Here is a 25,516-nt window from a genome sequence, read left to right as displayed (position 1 = left end):
CAAGTACCAATAGAGTCCCAGTATTGTTATTTAGCTTTAATTATCAAACTTGTTTCGAATTCACATTGAATATATCTGATCATGTATTGATCGGATAAATCTGACCGACTATTGGGTATCAATTTATTTTGGTCGAATTCCATCCATTGCAACCATAATTTGTTTCCGGCATCTCTGTTCTTTGACGAGGACACAGCTGTTTCCCACCGCTACTGCTTCAGTTTTCACCCACTAAGTGCTATCGATATTCGTGGCTACGCAAACAGGTCATGCTTACCTTTCCGTCTGGCCGCCTGTGAGAATCGATCAATGGCTACAGTTCGTGCTATCACTTGTTTTCCAGCTGATATTCCCCTGAATCATCAGCCCGAAATTGCCATCGCGCTTTGTTCTCGCGCTCCATCGACTTTCAGTTCTTCTTCCTGTGGTCGAGTGTTTTCCGTCGTATTAAAATTGTCCCCAGAGGTCTGTATCTGTTTTTATGCGGTTTAACCAGCGAGGAATATCCAACAATTTCATCACTTTCTGACCGATTTGCTTGTGTTTAAGTTGACGTTCAGTTTTTTTTTGTTCCTTTTTTCTGAGGATGAGTATGACTTGTTCTCTGACGCTTTATTTCTGCATTCCATGATAGAGACTGGTCATTTGACATATTCATAGTTGATAATCGAAATCGTGTGTGCGTGCTTCACTCGCAAGATGACGAAGCTTTCCACGTTTTATCCGGAGAGCGATTGCATCATTTCTCAAATATTTGGACCAGTGAGTTGCTTAGCTTACGCGGTTTGAATACGGCTTTCTTACATTGCTTATTCTTTGGGACCGTAACGATTCACGTTTTGTTTTCGTTTATTTACTTGTTATGTATGGCTTGCTGAACAGTGTGTGGAACGGAAACAGTGAACTACATTCGGGTCAAAACGACCTGATGCTCGTTGCAATTGCGTAAGCGTTTGCGTTTCTAAGCGGTGTGGTGAAGCATAGCGGTTAGAACCGAGGGGACCCTTGGTAGCACCATTCATTGCTGCAGTTCTCGATGGTCCCACCTCGATCCCAACCGCTAGCTCCACTGCAGCGTTTCGATTCTTAAGATGCTGTTTGCCTTGTATGTCCATGGCGCAATTTCACTCGTTTATACTCTCATTCGTGATGAAAATATATACTGAGACTTTATCATAGAAGTTCGTCCCTGCGATTCCAACCAGATAAATTTGCTCGAAAACAAAGACAGGGAAAACATAGTAGAATTTGTTTTTCGAAACTGCCTTGAAAGGTGGTGAATGTTTTATTTTGAAGTGTTATTTTACGAATTGGCTCGAAAGCTTATTTCGAGTTATTTTATTATTATAACCACCAGCAGCCTGAATATTATGAATAATTCCGCAGTCAGGCAGAGAAAGCGCGAGAATGACGCTTTTGTTCCCGTTCTTTCGAAAAAAAAAGACATTGTCTTGATAGATTTCTGTGTAGGCAAGAGGTTTTCTTCTCCACCTTCACTCCAAGATTCTGGTTTTGAAGCTGGAAGTGATAGAGCTTTTTTCAGTTTTTTTTTTTAAAGCGAAGGTACAGATTTTGAAGAAGTGCATTTAACACTACCAACTTTTAACTTTGTCAAATCACTTCTCTTTCAGTTACAGAAATGTTTTGTAGCGTTTTTTTTTTTAAGAGAAAATAATGTTTGATGAGGAACCCTAGCAATGCTATGTTTGATTTCTGACTACATAAATTTCTTATGAACTAACAATTTTGAAATATGCATATGTTAAGAACAAGAACACCCTGTACAAATGGCTATGCTCCTTCAAAACAGTGTACATGGACCAGAAAAAGACTGGTCAATACTGTTATATTCGTGGATAGCATTTTAACACATAGCATTTCAGTAGTATTATGCATAGCAGTTTTTGATTCGCTTCTTAATTTCGTTTTGGTGACCGTTGTTTAATTTTTAATCGTTTCAAAAAGAGTCCTTTATCTTTTAAGTATCGGCGTATTAAGCAGAAAGTGCTTCTGGTTCTACTCTTAGGCAACACATAGCTTTTCTTTGCTGTCGAATCTGTTACCTCTCTCCAACAAGGCATAATTATGGTAGAACAATTTTTTTTTATTATTTTTTCTAGTCATTGTAGTTCGTACACTTGTTCTCGAACTTTATATTTCGAACCACAAATCTTTTTAGGCAATGAAAACAGCTAGGAAACTAATTTCTTTTGTTGTTTCACCATCATACTTCCGGTTCTCGTTAGTTTTGTTTGATTTCTCTGTGGAATTCTGGTTCCCATTGGCTACAAACAAGTTCAGCAAAGCGTGTGTTGATATTAGATTGTGAAAAAAAAAATAGTTGTGGTAATTACATAATTTCTGGAATAGACTGAGTTACAGAACGTTTTTCCTACCATTACTTTGCGGGGAAAAGTATTCACTTCCTCTTGTTTGGATCTTATACACTGCAAGTGGAGTTAATATAGATATATGAGACTTAGATGATGGTATTCGTCTTCGTTTTGGGTGAATGCATACGATTTCGATCTGTTTAAAAGGAAGAACCATTGAAGATATAGGTTTGGTTTGGTATTATACTTACCCATAATTTATGTGACGTCCTAGCCGAACTTTCTACATATGTGATGTAAATTGTGTTTAGTCACGGCAAGCACCTTAATTAAGACGGTAAACCCCTTTTCCTGTCGAAGTTTATGTTGAGTTACCGTCTCAGATGTCAAGTAGAGTCGGATCAAAACGACATGAAGAATGGTGCAGTTGCGTATCCGGTGCGGTGGAGCGCAGCGGTTAGTATCGAGATCAAATCCCTGCTACCACTGTTTATTGCTGCAGTTAGCGATGGTCCCACCTCGATCCCACACGTCATTTCTATCGCGCCGCTTCGGGCGCAACCGCTTACGCAACTGCACCTTGCTTCATGTCGTTTTGACTCTACTATAGATCCTTTTTTTTCTTTGAGAAAAGGTAGCAACGAAAAAGGTTGTTTCTACAATCATCACTAATATTTCTTTATCTCTTTATTTACGAAACTTGAAGAAGTTCTGAATCCAAGCATTCCGTTGATAAACCAAGTCAGAACTGTGTTTCAGAAAAAAAAAAGTCAGAATGATTTCTGTTTAGTCGCTTTATGATATGTTATAATGTAAAAACCCGTGTTTTACCCAAAAATCACGACGCGATTGTTGTAGTCATCCCATTTTCTCAGGCTCGAGCTCATTTCCTCTGTCCGGAGTCCTGTCACTAAGCGCAGCACGCGCGACACAATGTTGGATCAACACAACTTGGTTGGAGTTTCTAATTTTCTCTTGTGGAAGCAAAAATATGCAAAATTGTATGGTTCTGGTTTTTTGTTCCACTTTATGAATAGATTATTTATGTAGCATTGAACACTGAATAAGTAATTGTTGTGTTTGTTGTTTATTGTGCAACTTGAGTGATCTGCAACAATAATAATTATCCTTGGCTGGAGACGAGTAACGCTTCCTGGTTTCCCACAACAAGACTTGTTTACTTGAAATAAGCTAACTTGCAGGAATGTTTTTCTGTGCGGCTAATATCAAACATTAGATTGCTCGCATGTAATAATTTTCTGTAGTTACCGGGAACATAAGAATAGAGGAAGCGTTGTGATTAAATGTTGTTCGAAATTATTTCCTGTCTCTCGTTCTCGGAATGTTTTGGTCATCTAATACTAGCCTCGACAATCACCGTTTGGGGTAGGTTCATCTTTTGCTGGATGTATTGTATAATGTATGTAGGTGTATTTTATAGAATTGGTTAGAAGGGCATAAAAAAACAGTGCAAATGTTTAGGATACCGGCTTAATATAGTTTTATAGTAGGGTTTTTTTCTCAGAATTTTCTCTTCAAATCAATCTTTTCTAGGGGTTTGAATTGAATTGCCCAGAAAAAAAAAACATTCTCCTTACGCAATTCCGCTCTCCATCCCATCCTCTAGTTCTGTTTTTCTTTGTGGTTAACGATTTTCAGTAGTAGTTAGTAGTGGTTAGTAGCCAATAGTTCAATCACAAAAAGTGCACACGTTCGATTGAAGAAATACTTGCCTTTTTCATAGAGTGCACTTTATTTGCACTTTTATTTATGGATTTCCAGGAAGTGTCGTGTGTAAACTGCATGCATCGTAACTTTTTCGTAAAACTCTGAAGAAGAATTATGCGTATGTGAAGAATGATGTTTTTCATCTTGATTTCTCCCGGCGCCCGCCTGTTTCTCCTAAGGCATTTAAAAACAACATCGCGCAAGTCACTGGAATGGCTGGAAGATTTATGCCACGTCACTGTAACTTTTTCGTTGTTTTTGTGTATGAAAAATTGCGATTGGGCGTTATTTGTCTTTCTTTATCAACAATCAGCGAAAGTTCAAAATGTTCGAACGATGTTTTTTTTTTTTTCGTTGAGAGATTGTAATAGAATACAATGACGTTCGATGAGAATCGGCAGCGAGAGAATCTTAGTCGACGTTGGCGCGAATTTCCACAGTACATGGACGTTGAACGTTCGTTAAAACGTCTACGATGATACGGACGAAGGAACGGTGGATCCATCCGGGGTCAGGCAGGTACGGTTTTACGGGGAGATCCTTTTGAGGGAACGCAGCGCATGCGGCCGAGCATGCGGTGTCGTGTCAATCGATACGCCACCCACTCTCTTCCCCGGTTGCTGTTCGTTGCGAGTGGTTGTTAGATGCATGTGTGTATGTATATGTGTGTGTGTTTGCGTGTTTGTTTGTTTGTTTGTGTGTTTATGTTCTCTCATCATCACAAAGAAGCAGCTCTTCGTTGTCTAATGCGCCACATTTTAATGCATAGGTAAATTTTCTGCTGGGAATTCTTCTTTTAGGAAGACTGGAAACATTCTAGATAGTCATTCCCGACATTTCTTAGGATTCTATTTATTCCACACATCATTTTTTTCAAACTATTTCTATTCGGTGTTGTTGTTTGTTTGCTTGTTTTCGGAATTTTCACGAAAATAACAGTTGTTATGGTGTTTTGGGAATTTCGGAGTGCATAGCAACATGTTGATCGCATAGTTCTCGTTTTTAAAGTTCTACTTTGAGTCGTTTGCAGTTTTTGCAGGTTTTGGCCTGAATATTTGCCTTAAACCTGAATCAATATAGTCTATCAAAGAGTGGTTATTTTTCGTGTATTTAAAAGTTTTCGAAACATTCTAAAAAAATTCAATTTATATCCTTAGGGTTTTTTCACTAAATAAATTTTAAACCGTAAATTAAAGTTTTTGGAAAAAAAGATACAGGTCCCATCCCCAGCAAAATTTACCTGTTTTTTTCTAATTTATTACAAAATGTCAATGGAAGCTCTCAAGGTTGTTTCGAAACCGATTGCTGTTATATGAGTTGAGCAACAAAGAATAATTCTGCTGGTCAAATTTACCTTTTCTTCTTTTTAACGTTTCGTTTCTTTTCCTGTTTTATTATTATCTTTCATTATTATTTTATCCATTTACTTCCTTTCCTAATAAATGGATTTTAATACTTCCTCAGGAGAAAATTTTCGGACAGAGCAGTTTTTTTTAAATTACATTCTCACCCGCTCGAGGAACTCTATGCTATTTTGTATAAATCTATTTTATATTCTGCCGTCTGCTACTGAATTGCCGGGATACAATCAGTTTTTTTCCTCGCTTTACTATTACGACACATGTACTTTTTCTTGGTTTGAAAAATTGCACGATGAAGGCTTTTTGTCTTTACTTCTGATTGATTGTTAGCGATTAAAAAGTGGTTGATGTTCGCTCATCATTTTTACACTTTTTTCTTTTTCTTTTTTTCTCGTTTGATGGTAGTAATTTGGGTTGTTTTTCCTGTTCTGTTGGCCCCAGTTTCAGTGGAGGTGATGGTAAATCTTCAAAATTCATTCGTGAGTGAAGCATCATCCTCTTATCTTCCCTTTGTTCTTACTCGGTTCGTGATTCGCGTGCCGTTGTTCTCTTCTTGCTTCCAGGATGACGTCACCTCTGCTTTCATATTCATTCTGCTCACGCCATTTCTGTTGTTCGTGACTTTTCTTCTGTTTTTGGCCGTTGCTATAGGTTAAAAGCGATTCCAGAAACACCTTTTGGGTAGTTGGTTGAGGCTGACAAGAGCATCGCCAATATCGAAAAGTGCGAGATGTCAGGCGAAGGAGAACTCAATGTGGACAACCTTATCACCAGATTACTCGAAGGCAAGTGATGGATTTCCCGAATTTCTTGTACACGTGATATTTCCCGTTTGGTTTCTTCTTATTGCATATTTAAGAATGTAGCAAAAGTGACAATGGTGTTCTAGACCTGTATGCAACTCTTACGAATATTTGTATATTTATATCATGTATATTAATATTTATATTCCTTCTATTATATTTTTTTTCTTCTTTTTTTTTTCTTTGGATAATGTCACATGTAGTTTTAGTTTTCTGGGTGAAACAGGCTCGATGAAGTAGTTATGTGAGAATTTTGTTATATTAAGAAATATTTCATTGAAAAACCACGGAAATCATACTCCTCATATTTGGCCCTCTGGGAATTTTGCGCGTCATGGCAGAGAATAATGATTAGAAACAACGATTTTAGTATTTGCATAAGCATTATCGAAACCTTAATTTAGGGAGAGTTAAGTCAAGGTGGTGGTTTTCTCATGGAGAAGATGTCTATTCCCTATTTGTTGGATAATCGATAAGGCGTAGAGCCACATTGTTTTACGTATAAATTGATCTCCCTGTACGTGTAGTTCGTATTTTGCTATTTGGTTGAGCTCTACACCTCTTTTCCATTTTTTACATCCTAGAACAGCTTGTGACCTTTTGCATTTAAGTTTTATATTTTATTAAAGTTCGATTTTAAGTGACTGCTTATGGTTCTTCAGCTGAAATTAAAGTTTGCGTTTTCTCCTATTTTTAAGTGGGAACTTTTCCCCTGCTTAATTCAAGCAAACTTAGCTATATTTTTAGCGGTTTGAAGTAATGAAATTTAAGGACTGAGAAATGGAGGGAGATGGGCAACTTATTCCTTTTTGCTCCCAGTTTTTTTTTGTTGAAAATTTGCAATCGGTTTCAATTCCAGTATTTTCAGCTGTACTAATATAAAAAATAATGTACTATAAATAATAAATTTGAATTTTGGCAAGATGCCCATGCACGGACGGAGTTTTTAATTTCTGTGTGCTTATCTCATTAGACCATCTCCCTAAAATAGTGCGCTTTTTATTTTCATTCACTTCACTTTTGCCAATTTACATCTCCCAGAGAACTCTTTCAATTTATTTCTTCCAAGTTTATATGTCAACCTCCATCTCAACTCAATATCAAACTATGACGTTGTCTTATATTCTAACCTTAAAAGGAATTGTGGCTTTTTTTTGTCGCACCATAATGGAAAAGTGGGTTTCTATGGAAAAGGATTGCTCATATTATTTCTGGGTGAACGATTTTCTTTGACTTTCGTGGATATGCTCCGTGAGTCACAATATCAAATCCAATCTTCCACGGGGAAAAGAAATCCTTAAATATTCAGTGGCCCATTAACCATGTAAATTGGGCTTTTAGAGTTTGTTAAAGAAGTAGGATGCGCATACTGTTTTAGTTTAGGGTGAAAGTTATACAGTGAGGTTTCTTTCTAAACTTCACTAATTTGGTCTAATATTCACGTTTATGAATTCAAAACCACTTTTAAAATGGATTACTGGTTGAAATTGATTGAACCAAAAAAAATAGGAGAGAATATTCCGTTTCCTTCTGTTCTTCTGGTTTTGCTGTTATTTAACGAATCGCCGCAGCTCCAAACTTCGCTTTGCTTCCTGGAAAGGGGGCTTTTTGAATGTGGACCGGTGGCAAAGAAAAACCAGGCGTTCAGGGCAATGGGAACGTACATCTTCGTCTTTTTTGCTCGTAAAGAAGTATATCAACGCGTTCCTGGGCGTAAATTCTTGTGTTTTTGTACTCGACATACGTTCGGTTGGAAATGAATTAATTTACTCCAGAATGTCAGTTGTAAAGCTACGGTGAATTTCTTCCACATCTGGGGCTTTCTATCTATCTGTCAATTTAGAGCCTTGGATCAAACTGTGTCCCGACTTTGTCCTTTTTCTTGAATATGATTATTGCTTTCTTCTTTTAGTTCGTGGATGTCGTCCTGGTAAAACGGTCACCATGACAGAGGCGGAAATCCGTGCTCTTTGTCATAAATCTCGTGAAATATTCCTCTCTCAACCAATTTTGTTGGAGCTGGAGGCACCCTTGAAGATATGTGGTAAGCGAGTTATGTCTATATTTAATATTTTGTATGTTGAGCAGTTGATAACACTAGTGGTTTAGCCAGCCATTCCCCTATTTTTGTTGTTTTCATGACTAGAAAATTATCTCTTCAATATGGATGCTTACGCGTATGCTTTTCCTTTGTCACGTTTTTTTTTAATATTAAAACGATTTGATAGACGAAATTTTAACACGAATGAGTTAATTTGAAATGAACAGCTATGTATATCTGATCAGTTACCGAGGACGTATTCTAAAACAAATTCCAGATTTTTGGATTTAAGCCAATACATGCAAAATTCGGAAACACTTCTGGTGCTCAATAGTTAAAGTCTATAGTCTAGGCCATTTTTCTATTATGTAGTTTTTTTTTTGAATAATTACAGCAATTTTTAGTTGCTTAATTGTTTTGTTAGGTATTATTATTATTATTTAAATCGAAAGAAATGTACTCTTTCGGAGATGAATTCACTCGGTCTTCAGTAAAAGTTGGGGGTGAGAGTTTTTGGCCAATTTTTCTGCAATTTCTCCAACTTTTCAGTCCAACTACAAATAGTTACCATTTTTGATCATGATAACCTATAATCGATAGATCGATTCGAACTCTGATTTAATCGGATGCTATCCTGTTCAAGTTAATTGCAACTTTTATGAGGGGATCTCTTTTTGGTAGAGTATGTATATTATAAAACTTGGTCGTAACTAGATATACGTGGATCCCTGTTTGCCGTGAATCACTTTTATAATAGACCAGTTGATTTTTCTTTTTTGGATTCGAAATTCAATTCTCCACTGGGCATTTGATTAGCCCATGATTTTGACGCTATTCGTTCACGGGCCACTTCGCTAATTTCATTGACCATCATGAAATTTCGTTTTAGGGATCAAAGCTTCACCATCTCAGTGTCAACAGAATTTTTATTTGTCACTTTCCTTTCACTTCCATTTTAGAAGATCAAGGTAAGTGCAGACTTGACTTAAAGGCATCACGCCACGAATCTGAGGTGGTACGGATTTCAGGTGGAGTATTCGTATACGGCATAGTAGATTATGGAGAAGGGCGTAATTCCGTCCATTTCTTCATAATTGCCGTAAAAAACGGCCCGGAAGATGCGGCGCGTGCCGAAGGCTGGCGCGCTCGTATCGAACTCGTAGAAAAAGGCGCGCCGGAACGCTCGAAGCCGTATCTTCCGGGCCGTTTTTTGCGGCAATTAGGAAGAAATGGACGGAATCACCCTTCTCTCCATAATCTACGATCCCACATACGAATACTCCACCTAAAAGCCGTATCACTTCAGATTCGTGGGGTGATGCCTTTAAGTCGCTAAGTATACGGATGTCTTACTGAAGATGCTTACAGTACTTATATAGCAGAGTACGAGTGGCATTTTTGTGAAATCAGCAATATCTGGTAGAAAAAACCTACTTGATTCCATATAAAATATATGTACACATTTGAAGGAAAATAAAATCCCTTTTTTTCTTTTTTTTCTTACTTAGAAATTCGAAATTTTGCTGTCCCGAAATCCTTGCGTTTCTTTTTACGTTTTCTAGCTTTATTTTCGATCATTCTCGCTTTGTGTTCATCTGTTATGCAAATGGAGATGAATTTGCCCCAAATACATGCCATTGTAGGAGATATTCATGGTCAGTACAACGATTTACTTCGTTTATTCGAGTACGGTGGTTTTCCACCTGAGGCTAATTATCTATTTCTTGGAGATTACGTAGATAGAGGAAAACAAAGTTTGGAGGTTAGTTATATTCTCATCATTCCACTTTCTTTGAAGTTTATTTTTGTGACTTGCGTTTGTACGCGCGTTTGAACGAAAAACTAGCAGATTTTTTTTCAGACGATTTGTCTTCTGTTAGCGTATAAGGTGAAGTATCCAGAAAACTTCTTCTTGCTCAGAGGAAATCATGAATGCGCCTCTATTAACAGAATTTATGGATTTTACGACGAATGTAAGTTATAGTTGCTGTTCAACACAAAGAGTATCAGTAATTATTACAAATTCCCATTGTCCCTATCTTTATATAGCCTAATTTCATCTGTATGATGTGAATCTTAGCGGCTGTATACCCGTCGGAAGAGATTAGATGAAACCATGTTTGTTTTTTCCGAACTCAGTTCAATGTTTTCGCACTCACCATAATATGAAAACTTTGAATGAAGAAGGTTTCCTCAAATCATAGCTGGATGAAATTCATCCGAGTGGCACATTCAAAACGTTGGATAGAAAGAAGGGATATGTTATCGTTCATCGTAATTTTTGATTTCTTTGGATATTCGTCCCACTTATTAATAAAGTTTAATGCTGAGTACTTTTGAGGTTTGTGGGGAGGATTTATTATTTTTTAAAAGTCTTCGTACTGAGTAAGACAATTGGCTGTTTACCCTTCTTTCGGTCTATGTTTTAGTAGTTGGGCTTAGTCCGAAACGTTCGATTTTGTCATTCTTTTTTCCGTGGACTTCTACTTAGTTCATCCAGAGGAAGGTAGGCTACCAAAATACATTCGAAATTAATCAGTTTTTTTGTCCCGAGGGGATTTGTGACAACTGATAAAAGCAGCAAATTTCAACCTACCCATTCGCAGCCGATGGATCGTCTTGGTTTTGGCTGCTTGGAATTTTGAACTCTTCAAAATACTTTGTAAAGTATACAAATTAGGTTGTTCAGTGAGTTTCCTTCCACGGTCCTCAACACTTCAATTCACTACAGCTTGAGTCCTAGACCAAAAGAATCAACAATCTACCAAATCGATGGAAGAACACTATTGACTGTTCTGCTGTTCATGATGTTGATTTGAATATCTTCGTTATCGAGCAAAAAATGAAAATATTAGGACAAAAACTTATGGGACAACCTAACATATTTAAACCTAACATAGTTAATGACGTTACTGTCTTTCCATCCATCTTATTCAGAGATCTTTATATTACTTCACGAAACTCCCAAAAGAAGACGCTCCAAAAAGTCCTATCCTTTAGTTGGGAACAAATTTATTCCGTACTTGATATCACTTATTTTAGTTCTTCATAAACGTATGGCGCATTTTTTTTCTGAATTGTGACGAACAGGAGAGTTTCCGGTCGTACCGAACGTTTTACTGATCTACAGCATACCTCTCTGAGAGTAGCTTTTATAAAAAAGAAAGAAAATATGTTCTGCACTGACTTGTTATTATTTAAAATATTTCCTGAACTAGATTAAAGAAGGACGAAGTGGGCTGACGTTCGTGTTCTCGTTATCGTCTTTCTCTAAAAATGTTCTGGAAATGTGCTTACAGGACAAATAGACCTTTGAAACGCCTTATTTCCTTTTCGCTATCTGACAAGGTTCTTGTTTGGAAAAGGTCTTTTTTTTGTAAAAGAAAATAGTTGATAAAATGCTTAGTGACGGTTTCTGAAAAAGGGACAAGTGAAGGCTTTTTGCCTTGTTCCCAATGACTCAGAGCCCCATATCAACTAGGCCTTCATTCCACCGATGATATCAACATCTGAGTTTGTTCACTAACATAGAATACTTCTCTTAAAATGAATAAATAAAATAAAAGTGTTGGTGGTGTCATTGTAGCATCATCGATTATATTATTTAATTGCATTTTTTTTTAGGTAAACGCAGATTCTCCATCAAACTGTGGAAAACGTTCACTGATTGCTTCAATTGTCTACCAATTGCGGCACTAATTGATGAGAAAATTTTCTGTTGTCACGGCGGTCTTTCACCTGATCTACAAAATATGGAACAAATTAGACGCGTCATGCGACCAACGGATGTGCCAGATACGGGTATGTTTAAGGTTTCACGTTTAGGGTCGGATTAATTACTGATTTCAATTTCTTGATATTTTTCACTCTTTCTTTAAACATTGGGCAAGATAACATGATGGCGTTATCCTATTACTTATCAAGGGTTTTTGTGGGGTAGCTTTTCTTTGGTACAATACTGTAAAGTATCTTGTCACGAAGTACGTCTCCTTAAGAGAAAACCAACTTTTTAGCGAAATTTGATATTTTGTTTGAACAAAAAAATATTTGGTATTTTTTCTTCTCCTGCAGAATTATTTTCTAAGGAATTTGTTACTAGAAATGAAACGACGATCTTGGCAGATTCCTATCAGCCTGATCGAATGCTGCGTATTCACGAATTTGACATATTTCCCCCATGTCCTCACGATTTATTCTCGCTCCACTTGCCCTGCAAGAAAAAAAAAACGCTTTGCGGGGCTCTTGCAACAACGTCAGGGTACTGAGTTCTTTTGAATTTCGATGTTTTGCTCTTTTACTTTTTTCATGGACATGGATGTATATTACAAAACGGGTTGCCCTTTTCTCATGAGTCATTTCTGCATTGAAATGGCATCCTGAGTTCTTTTGTCAGTGTTCGCGCTGTTGGAGGTTGCAGTTTTGTAAGTGGTATGGATGAGTCATTCGTTATTCACCGTCGTACTTTGGGAAAGCCGATGATTGAGATACTAAAGTTTTTTTTTACACAGAAACGAAGCAAAAACAATGTCTTGTTTTGTTCTACAAGAGGATTCTTGCATATCCAATTGTGATGTCATTCAGGCTGAAGTCAGGATGTCTGAGTAATACTAGATATATGATACTCGCGAATCTTTGAAAAGCTTGGCTAATTTACGTGATGCTTTTTTAAAGTAGGAGAACTATTATTTTTGGATAAAGAGTTGCGCGTGAATTTGTTTTTGGAACGAATAGACGCTCCATCTTTTCAAGATTCTTTCTGCTCCACTAAATATTGCTCTGCTTTTGAGCCGTGGATAATTGTAAACATTCAATTTCTGAACGTTTCAAAAGAGGAATTGTTTCTGCATCCGAAAATTATTCGTGTTTTTGTTTGAAGTAACCGAGAAGAAACTTTCTTTTTTATTCTGTCTCTTCCTCAAAAACTGTAATTAAGACATCTCACAGAAAAAGATGATAAGCTACAGAATCTGTGATAATTCCAGCTATGTAGTCGGCCAACTTTCTTCAACGATTCTTCTTATTTTCTAATTGGTTTACTTGCATGTCTGTCCTCGTAATTCATTTCTCTTTCGTTTTAACTTAGCTAACTTGGGTGCAGAAAAGTGGCAGTGGAAGAGAAATACAAGGTTAAAAAAAATATCACAATAATGAGTTCAGGGATTAGAACGAAACAACGTATTCCGAAATGAAAAACTATAAAATGGATGAGGATCGTAGTTATCACTTATTAGTGCGTTTAGGATAAACGTCTGAGACAAAAAAAAAACTTATGGTTCCGTCGAACTGACTTCACTGGCATTGTATGCAGTTCAGATTAACTCAGTTTTATGTAAACTTCTTCTCTCCTCCAACTAATTCCTGAAAATAGAAAGACGAAGACACAATCTATATTTATTTTTTCTCTTTTTTTTCACAGAAATATCACACTACATTTCTATTTGAGGAGAATTGGAAGAGTTATTTTGTCATTTACCATTATTTTAAGGACTACTTTGTGATTTACTTTGGTCTGATCCCGATAAGGACGTTACGGGCTGGGGTGAGAACGATCGTGGTGTGTCATTCACATTTGGTCCAGATGTCGTTGCGAAGTTCCTCAACCGACACGATCTCGATTTAATATGTAGAGCTCATCAGGTTGGTTCCCCTCCATACTTCTGAAACTTAGAAACACTGCCTGGTTTTGTTTGGCCGTTGTTTTCGCGAAGTTTTCGCTTCTTATCTATCTATCTATCCATCCGGGTGTCTGCATTGATGGGTGATGTCTGAAGTTACGATTTTTGCCGGTTCTTTTCTCACTCGTCATTAAAAACTCCTATTCATTCAAGCGTAGCAAAAGACATCGACGAGTTTTGTGTTGATTGGAATTGTTGACTTTCATTGAAGAGTATCGTCTTATCTTTTCTTCTTTTAGTGGTGCTTGAAATCTACATATTTTTGTATTAAAATATTACTTTTTTGTGAAGATCCTGATGTTGGACAGCCAATTTAGCGACTAATACTTATGTTAATTTCTTACCGTGTAATAAAAAAGGAGGGAAATTTAACTTAGTTGTCCTATAGTTTGGAGATAAAGAGAATGCACTGTTCTCATTCATTCGTAGTCAATTTCAATCTCATTGTCATTATTTTCAGTGGTTCATAAGTATTTTCAATATTCTTTCGTTGTTTTGTTCCTTTCTAGATTGCTGTAGTTTCAATTTGCATACAAATAGGCGCTACGACAAAGATTTTGAAGCAGTGTTCTGAAACAACGTAATGTAATTGGACGAACAAACTGCTGCTTTCCATTTCCGTGTATTTGCGTGAAGTAAGCTGCATAACGTAGAAGCAGGTCCCATTTTTTGATCACAATTTTGTCCTGAAGTGTTGTGCTCCATCGCTACAATTCCAGCTATGCCTATTCACGTATTCCCGCTTTTCCTGAATTGCAATAATGCAGCATTGCTGTGGTCTTCGTCTGTTTTGAATCCTTGCGGGTATTAACTGCTTTAGACCCCCTCCGAGTTGTCCCAGCTTGTGGTCTCCATACCCGTATCACCTTGCTTCCCAGTGGTTCCGCAGCCACTGCTTGAAGGGAGTCAGTAGAGTTGTCTTTTCGAGGATAGCCGAAACCTCACGCGTTTGTAAAGTTGTTCATCCACCCTTGCATGATGTTCACATCCGGAGAGTTCTGCTTAAAAATAGCGTGGAACTCGCGACGCATCAAACTACAGTATTTGAGCCATAAGCGTGATAGAGGAGTCGGCCCTTCCTCAGGTGAAGGTGGTCTAGCTCATGGGATGGAGCTCAAGTGATAAGGGTCCATTCACCAACCGTCCAAAAATGAAGTGCGTTGAAGCAGCGGCTCCGACTATCGCTACCATGGTACTACCATGGTTTAAGCTCAGCGTAACAGATCGCGCACAATCCCTGAACGCACGCATTTTCTCCTTTTTGTCGGCTTAGCTTCTGCGAGCGCATGTGCTTTCCTGTACATTATGCAGTTTATGTGCCATAAATACCAGTACCAGTATCCAGTCGTTCCGAAATTATGAGTTATGGATTGAATTATGAGTATGTGAAATCTATGAAGGTCCTCATAGAACCCCTAACTGTTTCGTTCTGCTTCATTGTTCAATTATTCTCTTTCGAGAAATTATTTTCTAAATGTACCCCATTCCTGAGACGTTCCCGAATCCTACTGTAGCAACAATTGCATGAATTTCATGCTGACATCTGCTTACTAATGTAAGAGGAATGTAAAGTGGTAACGTGTTTGTTTAACTTTTCCCGTAATCGAATTATCGAGTGATTTCTTTCTTTGTTCATTTTATCACCTATTAACCACTATAAGATTGTGTTTTGCGGCACTCACCACCTGTTATGCCGCCACTTTAAGAAATCTCGAAACTGGCCGCTCGTCAGAAGTAGCCGTTGTGCGCGGGGAAAAGTTGAAGTTGTCGTTGCGTCACGCGTCTGTTCGATGCGTTCGATGTTCTTAACGCGTTGTACTCATTGAGATGGTACTGTTTAAACAGTGGCAGTGTCGAGAGAGGTTTTCTTCGATGCGCACAAGAAGTTACACATTTCCATTGAGTGAAGAGTCACAGCGTCGCTGATCTGAACATTGGTTCGTTTTGTGATTTAAGTGTTGGTATGCGTTGAAGAGGAGATGGTAAAAATAGATTTCTTTTTTCAAAGAAATGCACTATTTGCTTCGAGAGTGTCACAATTTGAGTGCCGCTTTCTCATAACCACTCGAAGAAGTTCAATTCCCTGGAGTTTTTTTGTCTCGAAGACTTTCGTTATGGATCTATTAAGCCTTCTAAAAGAAGTGTATTTTTTCGAATTTCAGTGGAAAGAGGAAAGAAAAGAAGTTAACGCAACTACTTATATAGAAGGTCACGTGTTTTTCAATTTCTCTCTTCCACTTTTCTTTTTTTAAAAATTAGTGAAACCAACAACTGGTTGCAAATAATCAATATTAGCACTATTTCAGCCACATTTTGTACTAATTAGTAGTTTAAAAAAAAACTACACTATCATCTTAGAGTGCACAAATTACACGTTGCTACCTTTTCAAAAAAAATTTTCTTGCGTTAGAAAAAGTGTGAAGGGCTCGACTTTTCACAAAGCATGATGGCCTAGCGATGTCGCACTTACGGCTTTTTTTCATTTTTGTGATTTTTTTTTTCGAAATTTCCCTTTTGCTTTTTTGGAACATTCTTTGAAGTTTCATTTCTGGTATGATGAGTGTCGACGAGACGTTGATGTGCAGTTTCCAGGTCTGTGATGTTTTCTTTTGTTTGGTTTTGAATCTTTTCTTTTTCTTAAAAATGCTTTTTGTACTGTAAGCATTTTCTCTGTATTATTTATTGAAAATCTTACTTCACTACTTGTCATGCGTTGATTTATTGCCTACATCTTTTCCAGCCTATTATTAGCACATTTTTTTCTTGGGACATCCTTCATTCACGTCATTTCTTTTGAATTATTTTTGGGTTGTTGACGATGTTTTATTTATAAGTGCTTTGTTTTGTCTCTACTACTTTCCTTGAAGCTATACCGTACTCTGAACGCTTGATGACGCGGTTTTGTTTTCAGGTCGTTGAAGATGGTTATGAGTTCTTTGCGAAACGACAATTGGTAACATTGTTCTCTGCACCTAATTATTGCGGTGAATTTGACAACGCCGGTGGTATGATGAGTGTCGACGAGACGTTGATGTGCAGTTTCCAGGTCTGTGATGTTTTCTTTTGTTTGGTTTTGAATTAAAGAATGGAGAGCTCGCGTCTGGCGTATGTTCTTGCTTTTTCTTCTTTTCCTTCTATTCTATCTTTTCTTCCTTGACAATGACCAGTTTACGGGTATTGCAACGCATTTTCTGATTATTTTTTATGCCAAAAAAAAACAGTGGAATGTTAATGTGGAGGGATGAACCTGGACCTGGAAAAAAAAAGCCTGGAAATTATGTCTAGCATGTCATCACCTGCACTTTGCTCATTTTTTAAATGTCTTTGAGTTTCATCGAAGGTGAGACGTTCAGGGTATTGAGCTATTCTACCGTAACGCTTAAGATTAGGGTATTCGAACACTGGAAATTTAACATTTGTATGATTTACAGTAGATTGAGAGTATTCCGCACTTTTTTTCTGGCACAGAGTTCGAGTTCGCAGTTAATTGCCCGTAGTAGTTGCTTTTTTTTCCCTGAAAGGAATTCAAAATGATGAATTTCCGCAGGCGTTTCATATTTCTATTTTTTCATACTTAAACTACTTCTACCTGGAATCTAATTAGATTGGAATCCGTGCAGACTACAGAAACCATGTAAGAATAAGAGAAGTGTAAGAAAAAGTGGCTGGTTTTTTTTTGAAGGAGTCTATTTTATTTACGGTTCCCTCGTAAGTATCCTTCAGCGATTTGCAGGATTTCCCTTAATTTCTAACAGAAGACCACAGACAGCTCTAACTTTGGTTTTTATTCGGACAGTCATCCTTGTGTTAGTAGTCATCCTTGTCTTCACATTTGCTTTCCATCTCTCCCGCCTTTCCCTTCTAGTCTCGTTGCTTTCGAACATCCGGGGAAAATTTGAAGAGATCTTGTCATGTCTCGAATTTCAAATCCCTTTGCCTGAAAGCGACGAACGAACGAAGTGCCATGTGTACGACGATGTAACGCGAGTCGTTTAACCGCTGTCGCTGTCGTCTTGCACGGAAAGAGTCAAAGGTTGACGAGCATGTTTGGCTAACGCGTGTTGTTGAGAATTATTGTCGTGTGTTCTCTTGACGCATGACAAAGTGTCAATACAGTACTAGTCCAGGCCTTGCCGCGAAACCATCGTCATACAAACGATGGCGACGGCCGGTGAAATGTGCATCCCAAGACGTACATTTTTCTCCAATCCACGTATTTCTCGTTGAAAGGGCGTATTCCTATCGTTGAGAGCGAGATACTGCTACTAATATTTATGGCGAAAGAAAAAAACGTCGAAAAAAATGAGGTCGTGATGAGAATCGCGTGGTAATGCTCATCTGTGAACTTTTGAATGATGTACAAACGATTATTTTCGGATTTTCCACAAAAATCCTAGCCTGGATTTTTTTCTTTTGTTTTTCGTAACAAGCACTGTATGGAGCGAACATGAACCAAGAGCTTCCATCGTTTGCTGTGAGTTTGTCAAAATCAATCATTTTTGAATAGGGAATATCCGAATCACTTCAGAAGCGAGTGGAGTTGACGAGGATTCCCTGAAGCTCATCACTTTAAAAGGTTTCTGCTCGAGAAAAGTAAAAAAGCTGCACAATGCGTAGGACTGCACGAATTAACTAACTATGATATGTAGCTACTCAAGAAAAATTGCGACCCTTTTACAAGAAATATGTGAGAATTCGGTTGAAAGGCATCCAGTGGGAAGATATCAGATTTCCAAAGAAAAACAGTCGCTGTGAAATTCTGCTCGAAATTTAGTACATGGTCTTTGAGCTGTTTGAACTTTTTGCTGGCGAAACTATTGGAACTTTATTTGCGCTGCCGTATCGCTCAACGATCATGAAGAACACTATGCGGCCTTGGCATAAAATACACATTCCGTGGATTTCTATAACATGAGAAATCAGAGCGCAACTGGGGAAGGTCCCATGATGAAGCTACTTTGCTGTGTTCTTCAATCCCCAGCAGCGTTTCGGTAAAACAGAAAGAATCCATGATTTGACCATGATTGAAGATCATTTACTCATGGCTGCAAGATATGGTGATATGAGATACGAGTGATGCTGGACCTGATTTGCTAACCTACATTTCGGGTCCCATAGGTGCCGTCTCTGAGCTCTGTCATCGAAAAAGTAAGACCAAATCAACATAAAAATACGTTTGATATGGCTATTCCTGAAAAAGTGAACGGAACTGAAAGGAAGTGACGCCTCCTGGCGTTTGGCGCGTACAACTTAAATCTATTTTCAATATTCTATTCATTTTGACCCTTCGCTTCGGAATTTTGCGTTCCGCATCGTCGAGCTGCATAATGTGACATTATGTAAGAACAAGCAACCCACTGAAGTACTCTTTCATGACTGTTCCTTACACTGGCCCTTGATTTTTTGTCACCTTTGTGAAAAAGTTTATAGATACTTGTATTCAACCATTCGGCGTATCTGAAGTGTCGGTTGGGTTTTGGTGTGGAAAATTTGGAAAATCTTCCCGCTTGAACAAATCGATTCGTATATCTTAGGTGGGGACGAAAAGTACGGTGTTGTTTTGCCTCATCGAGAAATTCTAAACCCATTTTTTTAACCGATTTATCCGCTCGCTGTTAATTTATGGAGTTTGAAGAGTGTTCTTCTGGGAAAGTGGCGTAAGATGAGATGAGAGCAAACATTGGTAATTGAAGAGTAGTTGAGTTACTGGTACATGCGCCGCATATCGCAAGCATCGGTATGTGGCGGGAGCCAGCCATTCGTCGAAAAAAAAAACGATATTCTCTTCTTGTCCCATTCAACATTAGCTCTGGATAACAGATAAATCGGCGAGAGAATGAAGAAACGTTGAGCTCCTCTTCTGATTTTACGGTGGATTTTTCATGGCGGAGAGAGTAATCCCGCAGGAGCACCCAAAACCGCTTTCAATGCTGAAAATATTGGAAATTAGTGTTCCTGCGTCTATGCGTTTTGTTAAAGATCGCGGGAGTGTCTAAGAAGAGCAGATATGTTTTTTTCTTCCTTTTCCTTTCTTTTCCCATAGTGGCTTTTTCCTTTTTTTCCCCATAGTGGTCAGGAACTATATAATAATTAATGGACGTATAGAATTAGTAAGTTGGGTAGAGTTGTCCGTGGATAAGTCGACCGTATTCTTTGCGATGCTGCCTCTCTTGTGGTTTAAAATCTTTCTCCTAGAAATTCTACCAAAGATTTTTATGATTCCTGCACTAATGACGCTGCAGAAGAGAGTATCATTCCGCCTGGATGCTTTTAATGATCGTTTCTCTGTTCCTCTCTATGAGGCTAGACCATATGTATCAAGTGGAGTGCAAGTCAAGTGAATTCCATCCAGAAAACTCGGCCCAGCACTTGATCTCGCCGTTCTGCTACAGCCTAGGTTTTTTTTGTGAGCGTTCTCCCCGCTAGTTCCAATTTTTCTCTGTTTTGTGTTTTCTAAATCGACTAGAATAAAGCCATACCTGTAAGAATAAAAAGAGGAATTTTTATTATTGATTTTGGTGCTTGATTTTCTTCTTCTCGAAATTTGTATGCTGTCCTTGTCAAATTTTAGGTAATAGGTGCAGAAATGAGCGATCGTTTTATGCGTTTTTTTTCATCTGGGCGGGAACCCTTTGGTTCCTTCACCCCATTAAGTTCAAAGTGAAGGCTTTGATGTCTTTCGCGTTCTTTTTTTTCCGAAAACAAAACCCTGCTTTGCATCCTAATCGTTCTTAAAACTCAGATTCGAAGGGATTAAGAGCTTTGGTGAAGCCGTGTGGTCAGAAAGTAAAGGGTTCTCTTATAATTTGGAGGATTTTTTGGTAGTTTTTTTTTTTGAAAAGTTGTAAAGAAACTATTTGTTCTTGAAACGTATCCGCTATGCGATAGTTAGTATACCGTGCTGTGCTATTTAGCCACCTATAACTTTTTACTCCACGATTATACTTTTTTCCCATGGATCCTTCCGAGATGCAGTGCGTTAGTTTCATTCAAAATGACAACTGCCGAGGAGCGCGGCAAGAATAATGACTTCGATCTTTTGAAGCGTCAATTTTTTTTTGTGAGTCCATTTTGAACTGGACAATGTTTGAGAGGACCGGCCTTCAGCGGTAGTGTTTTAGAGGTAGTGATTTTCGCTTCAGCAACTTCTCTCCGGCGAATATTTACGGAAGAAATTAGTATCGTGACTTGATTTTCATTCATTTCCTGCGTAGTTTTTCAGGATTAGATGTGCATTTGTCAACGAACCTGCAAGTTCTAATGCGATAGTGCGTAGCGTAGCAAGCTCAAGTAGTCTCCGGCAGAACGGATCTGCTTGGTGACTTTCTCAGTTTTTTTTTTTCACCGCTCTCGATCTCCGTTGCTGAATTAGCCCCGTACGCGATCGTCGAGAATGTGATTTTGTCTGTAACGAGTGGCTATAAGTGTAGATTAGCTGGCCAGAACCGCTTCACAATCACATCGACCACGATTTCGATGGTCATCAAGTGTCACTTTCACTGAAATATCCACGCGTCTCTCGAACAGCTGAAGCACCACCATTCGGCGCTTGACACCGTTTCTTGCTATTCAGACCAGTCTGATTTCTAGAAGCCATTTCCAGCGTTTATATCCTGGTTGGAATCAGGATAAGCTGAGCTATGGAAGCTTTTTAATGGAAGCGTTGCAGCAGCGAATGCAAAATTCATCCTTCTTTTTACGAGGAAAATTTAACTCCTCCTCCTCATTGGATTCCCTTTGTTCCCAAGGATGGTGCTTTGTTGTTTTTGGAGATTTGGAGAAGAATGTTGTAATGAAAGTGCATCACATTTCATAAGAGCCGCTTTACTGCCTGCAGATGTTCTGTGGACCTAATATCGGCAATTCTGAAGGGATAAAATGTATTTGGCGACATCACCAGGTGCGAAAGTGATTTTTTTCCTTTGAGGAAAAATCGAGTGGATTTCCCTTGAAATCATGACCCCGTTTTGATTCTTCAGGGTCCTAGTTTTCAAAGAGTAGGAGGGGTTTGTAGTGGAAATCCATTAAAGGCTACACAAATGGTTGAAATGTTAAATGTTTCAAGTGTTTAGAAGTACTACAGGGTGAAGGGGTGAACTAAAACAATAAATAGAATAAAATATAAAATAATAAACAACTACAAACTAACAACAATTGTTGTATGGTAGATTAGTAAACCTTTAGATGTGATAACCACAAACTGAGCAGCTAGGCCCAGCACATACCCTCTGTTGGATTCCCCTCCCTATCCAAGACCTATCAATTCAGAAATGAATTTCCCTTGATCTCCTCGACAGATTTAAATTGTTCAACCGGGGAAGAGGAAGTTGGCCGGCGTTACAGTGACCTCATAAATGATCGGTGCTATTGTGCTGCAAAGATTTGACATAACTTTGCTGTGACTGTTAATTGTCACTGCGGAGAAGAAATGTTTGATAGAGGAGAATGAGGCGCTCGAGATGAGCGCCACTACCAGTAAGTGAAGATCACCTTGAACTCTGGGTCATAGCTACGTTTTCGAAGGCTTCTGCAACTTTCATGTTGCGGCCACCCGTAAAAATTAGCGATGAACACCTGCTGAACGTTGAAGATGACGTTTTTACTGAATTTCCACTCATTCCTGGTCAACGAGAGTTGGACATAATCTGTCTATTTTCTGTTTGTCTTTTGTTTTCCTCCTTTCCCTCTAATATTTCTTTGTTACACAACTTGTACCGAAAGTGCTGTCTCACAATGTCATGTTGAGTATTTGCACTACAGTCGCCGCAGTTGCTGACGCTCACATGGCGGGCACAGGTTTCTATAAGCCGATCTAAATGATTTGAATATGTGTGTGTAGGTGGGTATTTATACATTGAACGAACGAATGAATCATTGCCGGAGAATCGCAGAACGTTCTATACGATAGCCTTGAAGATGTAGGCGAACATAAACCGACAAAATTGCTTTTGCTTTTTGTTCCCTTCCTCTCCAGCTCGTAATTACTCGGAAAGAAGAGTTCAGTGATCGTGCATACTATGTGTACGAATTGGCTTTTACGTAGGAATTAGTCTGTACGATCGAGAATTCCCGTGTTGTTTAACGAGTGCTTTCGTTGACGATCTTTGTTTTGACAACTAGTACTCGGGCAACAATTGTTCGAGTAATCTTCCCGGGGAACACACCACACGAACAACTTTCAAGCGATACCATTCTTTTGGTATTTACGTTGCTGGTTTGTTCTTTTTCGTGATTTGTGTCAGTCTCTCATCCAGACGAAGCCTCACACAGCCCAACAGACAGAAGCAATCATCATTTGGGAAGTTGCGCAGCGCTCGACTAGTACCGATCGCGGCAACGTCTTTGAGATCCGCTTATGTCGTCTTTTTATCGCGTTTCGATGCGGCCATTTCGCAGAGGGAGAGCATCGTTTGAATTCCGGTATGCCCACACTAAAACAGCGTCGATGTGAATGGTCTTCAGTGGACCGCCAACGGACGGACAGACACCCACGTTTCGGCAATAATTTGCATATGAAATCCTCGTGATGCAGCGATAAGTCGCCAGCGTCGCGTTTCTTCTTCCACCCTAAAACGGTAATGTTTGAAACGACATGGATTGGGTGGTCCGTTATCAGTGGGTCGGATTATGTCTGTTGTGGGTGCGGTTCTGATAACGTAGTAGCTCAAATGGCGTTCCAAGAAGGTAGTCAGATTACATACGAGGAATCAGCACTCATTAGCTGGAGACGTACATGTTTTGGGAATTCTAAACCCACGCATGAATCAAATGAGAATGTTCGCTCCACATTCCCAGAATAGCTATGTAAGAACGTTCAAAAGAAATTTTTGTGTGGACAATTTTTTTTTCGCGGACTGAAAATGAAGGTTCAAATTTCCCGACTCATTCCTGTCCTGTTCAAAACGGTCAGCGTAACACCCACCAGGATACACATCTCCTGTTAATGCTATTATTCAAAACAATTCATCACGTGGCTCAGACTCATCAGATATGGGGAAACGAAATGCGATGAAAATTAATTGAATCGCAACAGAGCATACAGAATTCCATGAAAACTGCCTCCCCTTCGTTTGTAGTTGCCATGGATATCGGGAATTAAACAGGATCTTTTTGTGAAAATTATTAATTAAAATTAAAATTTCCTAGTCAACGAGTAGTGTGTTCCTAGCAATTGTCCAGACATTTTCCCAGCTCAGTTTCCTTTTTCGGAATGAAGTGGGTGGAGATTTTAACCGTAATGCTGACGTCTGGAGTAGTTTTAGAGCTCAAAATGAATGCGTCATCATAGACGTCGTGTAGCTTTAAATACGTATGTACTAAAAATAAAGTCGCGGATGAAAAACTGATTGTTAGGCGATGACAAAGTTTGAAGTGCAAAAAAAGGTGAACTCATAAATTCGTTCTGCATCAATTAGTGCTCGTTTTCCGAACAGCGCTCACATTTTTTTTTCTTTTTCGAATAAAATCAAACAATTAATCGAAGCGAGGAGCTCTTGAATAGTTGCTCCTATAAGGAATTTGATGAGTGTGAACAAAAAAAAAACAGCGCTCCTCACTCAGCCATTTATTTTTAGCCAACAAAAATTTATCCTATCCAAGTACTTTAAGCTGTTGTCGTCAGACTTCACTGTGGGTAGTGTTTAAAACTAGTGGACATTTGGAGATAATTATGCCTTTAGGTCTGAAATCCATAGTTAGATCTAGCGTAACTCCACGAAACAATGTCGTCTCGTAGGCCATCAGCGCTTCAAGTCAGTAGTAATGCAGCAAAATCTGTCAGATTTACGGATAATTACTCGAAATATGGTTCTAGGAGTGGTTCAGATCTTAGAGTGAATTGCCAGTAGAGTTTCTTCTTTTTATGGTTTATGGTTTTCTTCAAACTGTGTTGACCTTGATGTGAAACCCAATTGAAATCGTTTATATTGTGAAGTTTTCACGAAAATTGCTCGAATAGTTCTTACGGAGAAATTAATCCGGTGAAAAGAGGTCAGAAACTCGCTACATGTTGCTTTTTTTTTGTGCGATTGAATTCTTTCTTTTTCAATATACAAAGTCTGCAGAATTGAAGCTTCTTAGGGCGATCATCGTGAACTTAACCTTCATGGATTTAAATCTTCGCTAGGCGAGACGATCCGCTGAAAAATACTGATTCTGGAATAAATGTGTGTTTGTGAAAAATTTCGTGCATCGATTCTCCATATTTACAGATTCTGAAGCCGTCAGAGAAGAAGGCGAAGTACCAGTATGCTGGTCTGAATAGCGGACGGCCAGCGGTGGGCGGAGCAAGGCCTGTGGGGAAGAAATAAATGCGACGACGAAGCGTCCGCCAGCCTTCGGTGCGCCGGCGAACGCGGCCTCTTTCCATGCGGCGCCTCGACGTTTGGTGCTATGCACCGAGTCATACCGTAACACACTCCTCTCGAGTTCCCCCTATCGCATTCTCGACCACCCATAGTTGCCTAAAGTTGTAATTGAACTGAGTACGTTTGGTTGTTCGACCATCTGCTCCTCGTCTCTCCCTCCTTCCATCCCTCCCACTCTCTCTCTGCGCTGCTTCTTTTCCTCGACTCGA

General features: G+C 38.7%; 1 protein-coding gene across 2 annotated transcripts in view; it reads left to right on the top strand.

Annotated features, from left to right (window-relative positions):
* Positions 1–25,250, top strand: part of RB195_016265 (uncharacterized protein) — a gene marked incomplete at both ends in the record, with an annotated part of 31,561 nt that extends 6,311 nt beyond the window's left edge. Inside the window, 8 exons of one of the 2 annotated variants that reach the window (XM_064207341.1) lie at positions 6,108–6,207; positions 8,138–8,269; positions 9,910–10,028; positions 10,128–10,239; positions 11,891–12,067; positions 13,752–13,903; positions 16,853–16,987; positions 25,152–25,250. In XM_064207341.1, coding sequence (XP_064063222.1) covers positions 6,108–6,207; positions 8,138–8,269; positions 9,910–10,028; positions 10,128–10,239; positions 11,891–12,067; positions 13,752–13,903; positions 16,853–16,987; positions 25,152–25,250 — 1,026 coding nt within the window. Of the gene's footprint in view, positions 1–6,107; positions 6,208–8,137; positions 8,270–9,909; positions 10,029–10,127; positions 10,240–11,890; positions 12,068–13,751; positions 13,904–16,852; positions 16,988–25,151 lie in introns of those variants that run through there. The other variant, XM_064207342.1, reaches the window with a different exon arrangement.
* Between the last annotated feature and the right edge of the window lie 266 nt (positions 25,251–25,516).

The sequence above is a fragment of the Necator americanus genome, chromosome V, assembly GCF_031761385.1.
Source record: "Necator americanus strain Aroian chromosome V, whole genome shotgun sequence".
Taxonomy (NCBI): Eukaryota; Metazoa; Nematoda; class Chromadorea; order Rhabditida; family Ancylostomatidae; genus Necator; species Necator americanus.
Note: the sequence above shows the minus strand (reverse complement) of the source record. Positions and strands in the feature narration are given on the sequence as shown.